General features: G+C 38.8%; 1 protein-coding gene across 1 annotated transcript; it reads right to left on the bottom strand.

The window, feature by feature from the left end:
- Positions 1 to 322: 322 nt before the first annotated feature.
- LOC116035409 (butyrophilin subfamily 2 member A2-like) lies at positions 323 to 2,861 on the bottom strand. Its single transcript, XM_036002419.1, has 4 exons — positions 2,428 to 2,861; positions 1,575 to 1,913; positions 1,216 to 1,491; positions 323 to 554 (listed from the first exon to the last, which is right to left on the bottom strand). The coding sequence occupies exons 1-4, from the start codon at positions 2,498 to 2,500 to the stop codon at positions 445 to 447; spliced, it is 798 nt and encodes a 265-aa protein (XP_035858312.1). The 5' UTR covers positions 2,501 to 2,861; the 3' UTR covers positions 323 to 444.
- Between the last annotated feature and the right edge of the window lie 7,741 nt (positions 2,862 to 10,602).

Here is a 10,602-nt window from a genome sequence, read left to right as displayed (position 1 = left end):
TCACGCCCACCTCTGCTGTGATTGGCCAGCTGTGCAGAGGTGTATCATTTGAACTTCTCTCTCATTTGTTACGCAACTTTTTATGACACTTTTCATGTGAACAACCTAGTTCGGTGCAACATTATTCCTATATTTATTATTCTCCTCCCTATGACAGAAAGGCTGAAGACTTTTCTGTTTGATGCTGCCTTTAAATAAAAAACATCAAACCATTTCAAATGTCTTAAACTGCACTGTAACTTTTATTCTCGTATTCTACACCGGTCTTATTTTATTTGACCTGTTTAATTTCTATTTAATGAATGTTTTAACTGCTCTTTCATGTTTTATGTAAAGCACTTTGAATTGCCTTGTTGCTGAAATGTGCTATAGAAATAAAGCTGCCTTGCCACAATAGAAATAGAAGGTTAGTCTAGGGTTAGCACTATTGGAAACTTACTTCTATTACTTCTTTTTGTTATTTCTATTTTCACGTAAAAGATAAACAACTGCAAGTACAGCAAGAGTTCCAGCTCCATATAGGTTGGTATAGGTCCATATGCTGGTGTTGTTGTCTGAAACACATCACAAAAAGTTTAGTTCAGTAAGTTTATTTTAAATAAGTTAAAAAAAAAAAGTAAAACAACGTAAATGTACACTCAGAATGTAACTACATATGTTCAGTAGATTGGTCATAGACTAACAATGTATTCTCATGAATGGATTAGTATGATATTGTCCAAATACTTATGCACAACAATTCATATAATATCCTACGAAATCATGCCACCGCTGGCCGGTCATGTGACGCCGGGTACAGAGCTCCGTGAGTCTGTTGTTTCAGTGGCCGTTGGTGGCTAGTTGAGCTTAGCTGACAAAAAGTGAGCGTCATGCAGCGACGGCAATTAAGTTTAAACACCAAAATGACTAGTTAAGTTTAAAAAAAGATCATGGTTTGGAATAAAACACTCCCGGGACACGCGTTTCCTGGGTGAAAATCTTTTGCTTTTCCTCCAGGAAGAGCACTCCGCTCCCCTGCTTGAAGGTCCTGTGTTTAACAGCAGCAGTCACTGTGGTGCTGACAGTAATAAATACGTGGAATACATACGAATTACAGAGCTTTACTTTTTGCAGCGATATGTCTACAAATGGTTCATGAGAACAGCCAGAGAGTAAACATAAAGAACAGTTAAATGTGCTGCTAAAACACATGAACAACTCAAGGAGGAATCTTACCAATAATAGCCACATAAATCTCAGCATGAGTCCTACGGTTGGTTTCCTCCTGTGTGACGACACAGCGACAGCAGCTGGTCTTGGTCACAGTAGTCTGGAGGGTGATGTGGTATCTGTCTCCTCTTTCAGAGACCTGTGGGTCTTTAGCAGGAAGTTTGTTTCCATCTCTGTCCTGCCACTCTACTCTAGGTTTGGGAGCAGCACCTCGAACCTCACACTGCAGCAACACTCCATCATCTGTGGCATCAATAATGTTGATGTCTGGCTCTGGAGCAACTGTGAACACAGGATAAACAATAACTACAGAATAATTACATTTAGGCTTATTTTCTTTATAACTGTTGAATGAAAGCACTCACCAACAACAAGCTTAAGGTGGAACATTTGATGAAGACGTGGGAAATCACAGGTGTAGTCTCCACTGTCAGCCTCCTTCGTATTTCTGATGATTATGGAGGCGTTGCCGTGTTTCAGTTCATCTTCAAAATGTGAGACTCGACCTTTGAACTCTTCACTCTGACCTGGACGACCGTTATTGTAATGAAAGCCTCTTTCATACATGAAAACCTCCTTCAGACCTTCATCTTTCTGAGCAACTTTCCTCCAGTCAAACAGTTTTGACTCAACGTTCTCCTTGGTGCTGAGAGAACAGGGTAACATAACATCTGTCCCTTCTTTCACTATGATGTATTTTGGCTCTGGAAGATAAAAACATATTTATTAATCCAAATGTTTATCTGCAGATTAATTAATTATTAGGGCAGAAATAAAAAAATTTGAACACGTCACCAGAATCATTCTACAACACCAGTTAAAAAAAGTAATTTGTAGTCTAACTTATAAGATTTATTAACTGTATTTTAAAATTGTAGTTTATTATGTAATTTACACAATTAATCATAAGACCACTAATACAGTAATACCTCAACAGTATCCAAAATTAGTACACGTAGCCATGCAAGCAACGAAACACAGCCAAGAAACACTGATTATAGCCTCTTTTTATATATGCAAACATGCAGAGCAGCAATAAGACAAAATAATAACAATCATGATGGAGACGTACAATCCGATCAATAACCTGTGCAGAGCTAACAATTAGTATAGTTGCTACTGCTGATGATTCAGCTAATTACTAGTGACTGGCCCTGTCTGACTGTCTGAAGCAAGATAATAAAAACTAATCTAGGCTACAAAGTTAGTAATTCTTACCATTTTTATCACAAAGTGTTTTCCGGGTCAAACACAGAAGACACAAACACAGCAGATCCAGAAGAAGCTTCATAGTTGTTGTTTAATCAGGCTATAGGAACAAAGAAGGAGTTGCTCTAACAAATAAAGGCACACAGTTTTATTACAGATTGAATCACTCCTCAGCTCAGCACAGCTGGTTTCTGCCCTTAGACTCTTATATAACAGTCTATGTGTCCGCTCCTGCAGCAGCTGGAAGAGGTGGTGCTCTGACGTGTTGTTGGAGTTACAGAAGTCTTTTCATTGGTCCTGTGTCTTGTTGTGTTTATGTGTTCTTTCATGTCTTTGTCTCCGCATCATTTTAATAGGTTATTAAGGACAAAGATTTAATTGCAGAAGATGAATTTAGTTCAGGATGTCTAGGTCTGCGTGTTGCAGTGAAATCTGGTACCCTTTGAGATCTGTGTCCCCCTACCTGAACCAAGCCTATATATCATTTTTTTATCTAAATGGAAGATTAAAAAGACGTAAACAGCATGTTCAAAGTGTTGTCTATGTGTTTCAGTTTGGGGGGGGGTTGTAAAGTGTGAGGATAATTTACCAAATAATGACAGAATCTCTGGAATCTACTTCAAAAGCTTGTTTTACTTGCGCAAGCAGAGTCAGTTTACAGCACTCAGTGTAAGTACCGTAATAATCTCAATGACCATCATCTCAGATCAAAAGAAGATCAAAGATCACAACTTTTGAAACAATCATTTCTCTCTGAGGAGTCACCGAGCCTACCAGTAGGCGTAGCAGGCCCCTTCTGACCCATATCTATGAATACCACTGATAACAATCCAATGATAACATTCAAATCGGGTGAAGGAGTGCATCATAAAAGCAAAGATGTATTATAAATGACTGACTAGTGATCTCTTTTAAGGAGCAGAGAGTCAAGTTAGTCATACATTTCACACAATCAGTAGCTTTCTTCTTATGTCTGGTCAGGCTCAGCATTTCCTCAGGGATACTGTACATCCTGTACTAGGTCACTCAGCTTTCATGATGAACACATGAAAGACAGTAATACTGAAACAGAAATACTAAAACAGAAGTTATGATGAAAATGGTTTAACAAAGAAGATGAAGCAGAACAGTTTGCTAGTAAGCATGATTTTCCTAACATGAAGTTAAATCATGTTATTCCTTTTATGCAAGTTTCAGCTGGAAAAACAGTCACATTGCAAAGAATAATGTCAATATTGATATATTATATGATTTTTTTTAAAGATAATTTTTTGGGTATTTTAGGCCTTTATTTATATAGGACAGCTGAAGACATGAAAGGGGAGAGAGAGGGGGAACGACACGCAGCAAAGGGCCCCAGGGCGGAGTCGAATCCGCGGCCACTGTGTCGAGGAGCAAACCACCACACACGGGCCCACTCCACCAGGTGAGCCACCCAGGCGCTCGATATTGACATTTTATTTAAGATTTTCAATAGCAAAGTATAAAGGTCTGCAACTAAGATTATTGTCATTGTCAGTTTATCTGTGGATTATCAGAAAATGGTGAAAAATGTGGATCAGTGTTTCCCAAAGCCCAAGATGACGTCCTCAAATGTCTCGTTCTGTCCACAACTCAAAGATATTCAGTTAACTGTCACAGAGGAGAGAAGAAACTATAGAACAATATTCACATTTAACAAGCTGGAATCTGAAGTTTTGCTTTTTTTTCATAAAGAATGACTTAAACCGATTAATTAATTATCAAAATAGTAGATGATTAATTCAACAGTTTACAACTAATCAATAGATTGATTAATCTTTGCAGCTCTAAATTAAAATGACATGAAGGCACTATACAACTGCATTATTGGTTAACAACATAAACAGTGCAAGAACATTGTAAAAGTGTACTGTACATACTTGTCTTATTAAAGGAAAAAAAAACTTAGTCTATTAATTTCTTTTTTTTTAAGAATGTTTTTTTGGCATTCCTGCTTTTAACAGCTCGTGATAGAGACAGACAGGAGAGAGAGGGGATGAGATGCAGTAAAGGGCCCTGCACCGGACTCAAACCCGAGTGGCTGCGGTGAGGACTCAGCCTAAAGTACGCGCTGCACCCGGTGAACCACCAGGGCGGGGAAATAGAAATAATGATCAAAATTTGATTAATTGTATAGCCCTAGTTCCTGCTTTCTTTGCAAATGAGGATTTCACATTATAACATTTGATAATCTTATAAAATATACACTCACCTTAAAGATTATTAGGAATACCTGTAAGATTTCTCATTAATGCAAATACCTAATCAACCAATCACATGGTAGCTGCTTCAATGTATTTAGGGGTGTTGTCCAGGTCTAGACAATCTCCTGAACGCCAAACTGAATGTTAGAATGGGAAAGAAAGGTGATCTAAGCAACTTTGAGCGTGGCATGGTTGTTGGTGCCAGACGGGCTGGTCTGAGTATTTCACAATCTGCTCAGTTACTGGGATTTTCACGCACAACCATTTCTAGGGTTTACAAAGAATGGTCTGAAAGCAGCAAAGCATTTGTGAAGCCACAACACACACAACCTTGAGGCGGATGGGCTACACCAGCAGAAGACCACCAAAATTGGACAGTTGAAGACTGTAAAAATGTTGCCTGGTCTGATGAGACTCGATTTCTGTTGAGACATTCAGATGGTAGAGTCAGAATTTGGTGTAAACAGAATGAGAACATGGATCCGTCATGCCTTGTTACCACTGGGCAGGCTGCTGGTGGTGGTGTAATGGTGTGGGGGATGTTTTCTTGGCACACTTTAGGCCCCTTAGTACCAACTGGGCATCGTTTAAATGCCACAGCCTACCTGAGCATTGTTTCTGACCATGTCCATCCCTTTATGACCACCATGTACCCATCCTCTGATGGCTACATCCAGCAGGATAATGCACCATGTCACAAAGCTCAAATCATTTCAAATTGGTTTCTTGAACATGACAATGAGTTCACTGTACTAAAATGGCCCCCACAGTCACCAGATATCAACCCAATAGAACATCTTTGGGATGTGGTGGAACAGGAGCTTCGTAACCTGGATGTGCATCCCACAAATCTCCATCAACTGCCAGATGCTATCCTATCAATATGGGCCAACATTTCTAGAGAATGCTTCCAGCACCTTGTTGAATCAATGCCACGAAGAATTAAGGCAGTTCTGAAGGCAAAAGGGGATCAAACACGGTATTAGTAGGGTGTTCCTAATAATCCTTGAGGTGAGTGTATAGTATACTAGGCTATTTCTACATTGGTGAAGCTGAATGTTTCAATCAATTGTTATAAAATGAACTGGTAGCGATTGATTTAAACTTTGTATTCAATAATTTAATATGCGGAGATATTTGTTTAAAGACATAATATTTTGTATTTTCTCAAATTAGTTGAGCTACTCCTAAATCTTTCCACGTACCACCTGACAACTTGATTTCTTCATGTGGTTTATGTCTGAAGGATTAAAACCCACCCAGAACGTTTTACCTGTAGAAATACCCTTTTAAAGGGCTAATACCAGGGCCGGCCCATGGCGTAGGCAGTAGGCTATAAAAGATTTCGACCAACGCAAAAAAAAACGTCAAAAACGCAGAAAAAAGACAAATAAAAAGCACCAAAAACGTTAACAAAGCAACAAAACTGTTGAAAAAAGTGACAAAAATCCAGAAAAGAGACAAAAATGTCTATATAGTAACAAAAAAAGCTTAATAAACTGCGACGAAGCAACACAAACTGCTGAACTCTTGCCTAGGACAGCAAATTGGTTTGGGATTGCTCTGGACAATACAACCCATAAAATGCACTTATGCACGTACCAAAAAGAAATGCAGGTCCCACCTTGTTTATGAGATTGGATTTGGCCTAAAAATGAGTTGATTACATTCATAATGGTTACGTCTGACAGATTATATCCCACCCAGAACTTTTTACCTTTAGAAATATCTTTAAAAGGCCAATACATCCGGGCAACACAGATTTAAGAGGCTGCGCATGCTCCCACGGACTGCAATCCGTTTTTGGCGGATGATCACTTTTTGGCACAAAGCCTGACACCTGTTTCCTCAAAACGCCAAAAGACGAATGGCATGCAAAATGATGACGAACTTTAAAAAACAGCGAGGTCATCTGTGAGAAAACAACAGATACATAACCTGTGCTAGGAAGGCTACATGTGTTACTGACTAATCATGAGTATGTTAGTCCATAGTAGAGCGTGCTGTTGATCCTTATCTTAAGACTGAACACCTGAGTCTGGCGTCTTCATATCTACAAAGTTAGTTCATTCGTACCGTTTTCATCACAAAGTGTTTTTTCCAGTCAAACACCAACACAGTTGATTCAGTAGAAGCTTCACAGTTGTCGATTCATTATTGTAAAATAAATACGGCGTTGTTCTATAAAAATTTCGATTACACTTCCACATGTCCCTCTTCAGCAGTGATGTAGTCTACCTGATAGGCAGGTATACGCTGTATACCCACTAAGAAAGCTCCAGGATTTCCACATACCCACTTACAAATGCGCAATGGCACGTAACAACATACTTTCCATTATGAATTTGATATATTTTGAAATGTCATCTGTGTTTTTATTCTTCACATAGGCTAAATAAAGGTATTTCCTCCGTCAATTGGTGCATAAAAGTGTATCCAAATACAGGAAATTAAGTCTTTGACGCTCAAAATTTTCCTGGGGGAGGACACCCAGACTCCCCACTATGATATGCCCCCCCATATACAGTACAGTATACCCACTACAATACATTAGACTACACCACTGCTCTTCAGCTCAGCTCGTTTCCTCCCAGCAGCAGTGGGGAGACGCGGAGCACTGTCGCCATCTTGTGTCGTGTTGCTGGAGTTACACAAGTCTTATCATCGGTCCAGTGTCTTGTAGACGGATAAAGACTTGATTCAAAGGTGAATTTCCAGAGACTGTTGAAGATTCATGTGCTCTTTCCTTCATAAATTAATGAAAATGTCTCTGCGTGATTTCAAAATTAAAGACAAACAAAGATTTGACTGCAGGAGATACATTTAGTTTAGTATGTAAGTCACAGTTCAGCCAGGGCTGCACTTGCAGTAATATTTCTGGCTCTGAACCTTCAGAATAAAGTGACCATTTAAAAAAAAAATACAAACACTTATATACTTATACAAACATCATGTTTCCCTTGCCCTCTCTGCTCTGTCTTAAAAATAATCAATGAGCATATTAATTGTTACACAAGAATAAAATAACAATCAAGATACATGCTTTCAGCATTACAGACATTATCAAAGGGTTAAGTGTGACAGCCTCATTAGATCATTACATTAACAGACGGGCCGCTGTCTCTGGAGTTAAACCTGCAGGAAAAAAGACAAAACAATATTTAAGAAAATTAAGTTGAACTTTCTTGATCATATTCAGGCTCTACAATTACAGTTTTACCGTTAACACATTATTTGTATTGGGTGTCTGATCTACATAGATTTTCCCCATCCCAAAAGTAAAAAAAAATAAATAGTACTACACATTTGTTTCTGTGTGGAATTTAGTTAATGTTAATACACATACATTAGTCCCGCTTTGCCAGACCTTCCTCCACAGTGCTGCGGAGGAGGGTCTGGCTAGTCCACACAGCATTCTGGGATGGGAGAAAATCGTGCTCTGGTTTATTGGCATTTCTTTAAACCAATCACTATCGTCATAGGCGGCACTAAGCTCCGCACGGTGCCTCTGCAAAATAGCCTCAGGAAGAAACTTGTTTTGGTGAAACGTGTACGTTCAAAAGTAGTTTTAGTCGCGCAACAGAAAACTCAGATTGGACAGATAGTCTAGCTAGCTGTCTGGATTTACCCTGCAGAGATCTGAGGAGCAGTTAACCATAGTCCTCAGAAATCCACCGGAGTTTAGAATTACAACACAAAGAAAGAGGAAGCTTAATGGACATCAGCGAAAAGAAGGACATCAGCGGAATTTCCTGCGGCACCTGAACAATCCCGGAAGTGGAATGTCATGCATGGATATAGACTACACATACATGAACCTGAATAGCAGGTGCACTAGAGACGCCTACTCCTTTGTGTGTGTTGCTGTGTGATTAGAATAGAGTCCTACATCAAATATATTCAATCAATAATGACATTTAATCAAACCCTCTCGTGTAATATTGCTTAAGTGTAGGCTATTACATAATTTACATACCCTACATCAAATATATATTTAATCATTAAGAATAATTAATTAGGAATCAAATAAAATCATTTCCAATATATTTGAACATCCTATAACCGTAAATATTAAAGACTCTGGAGTAAATACCAACAGAATGATTAATTAATGAAGATAAAACAGCAAAGACTCTAAACATGAGATTTGTATAACGAATGTGTTGTGTTGTCTGCTCATATATTGATAATACAATATATTATTTAAACTTACCATCTGTTAGGAACAATCAGATCAATAACCTGTGCTGTGAAGGGTTAGGCTACATGTGTTATTGACGTTAATGAGATAATGACTATATTAATCCATAGTATCTTCTGTGCTGATTATCCTTATTTTAAGATCTACACAACACTACTGTCTGTCTGTCTGTCTGTCTGTCTGTCTGTCTTAATATCTACAAAATTTGTAATTTTTATCGTTTTCACCACAAAGTGTTTTCCCAGTCAAACACAGAAGACACAAACACAGCAGATTCAGTAGAATGTTCATAGTTGTCGATTCATTATTGGAAGAAAGACGGAGTTGTTGTTACAAATAATACATTGGCGATGGCACACAGTTTTTTTACTTTCGGTTTCAGCCTAAAGGCCGTTTTATGGTTCTGCGTCAAATCAACGGCGTACCCCTGCAGACCACTCTGCGTCTACGCCGGACCCTACACAGTAGCCTGACGTGCACCTCTCGAAAAATTTAACCACACATCGCAGCGACTCACGTCGCTCGGCCGTGGCTGGGCAGCGTTGCATTTCCCCCAACTCATTTCCTGGTTCTCCTTCTCCATAAACAACATGAAATCAAGGAGAGGGTTAACTTCTCCTGCTCCAGATTTCCCCCCGTGGTCAGAAAGAACAGAGGAGACACTTTGTTTCTCTCACTATGACTAGAGTCGGTACTCGCTCTGAAGCTAATCGCCATCACTCTCTCACTTCTCCCTCGCTCTATCACACACTCCCCACACACACACATGCCGGCTCGACTCACACACCAAGGCGCAGGTATAAACATCAGGCCACTTACGTAGGCTACGGCGAAAGCTCTGCGTGGAGCCGCCGCAGAACCATAAAACAAGCTTAACACTCCTCAGTTAAAAAAATAAATAAAATACATTCCTCGGTGGAGGTCTGTCTCCATCTTGTGTTGTGTTACTGTAGTTACACAAGTCTAATACCATCAGCATCAGTCCTGTCTCTTGTGAGTAGATGATCACATGATTCCATTCCTGTTTTTGGAGATTGGTCTGTTTTAAGGTCCATATATTGAACCCCTTCACGTTTCTTTTTATGCGTTATTTGCATTTTTCTATCTATTCTTTGTTTATATCATATTAAATGTTATAGTTTTCATGCACCGACAGCCAAGGCAAATTCCTTGTTAAGTGTTACTTACTTAGCAATACATACATACATCTTCTATTATATTTTTCGTCTGGTGGGTGTGTCTCTCGTTTTTTGGCTGTGCCACAGGTGATCGCCAGGGATTACGGAATAATCAGTATCACGTTATTACCTGAAAAGTTTATTATAATAACAAGATGTTTTTCACGTTATAACAAGGTATTTTCACATTTTAACAAGATATTTTCATGTTTTTACAACATACAAACTTATCAAGTTATAACAATTATTACCATATACTATTTATCACATTATAACGTGAACATAAAACTCCTGTTTAAATAACGACACTGTGCGGCGAATAAATTGCGAATTATGATTCATAAACACAATTTAAGTTCTACTTCATCATGTGCTGAGACTCATTCTTCCTTCTGTATGCTCCATCCATTTCAAAATCCTTCTTAGAGTACGCATACTTATCACAATATCATCCACCGTTATCATTAGCAGCAGAATCTCACCATGACTCAGCCCAAGCATGAAGTAGAACCGTATCAAATCGTGTATATGAGCCATATTACGCAATGTATTCATCCACACACCATGTCTTCATTCATAC

This window comes from Sander lucioperca, chromosome 6 (assembly GCF_008315115.2).
Source record: "Sander lucioperca isolate FBNREF2018 chromosome 6, SLUC_FBN_1.2, whole genome shotgun sequence".
Classification (NCBI taxonomy): domain Eukaryota; kingdom Metazoa; phylum Chordata; class Actinopteri; order Perciformes; family Percidae; genus Sander; species Sander lucioperca.
Note: the sequence above shows the minus strand (reverse complement) of the source record. Positions and strands in the feature narration are given on the sequence as shown.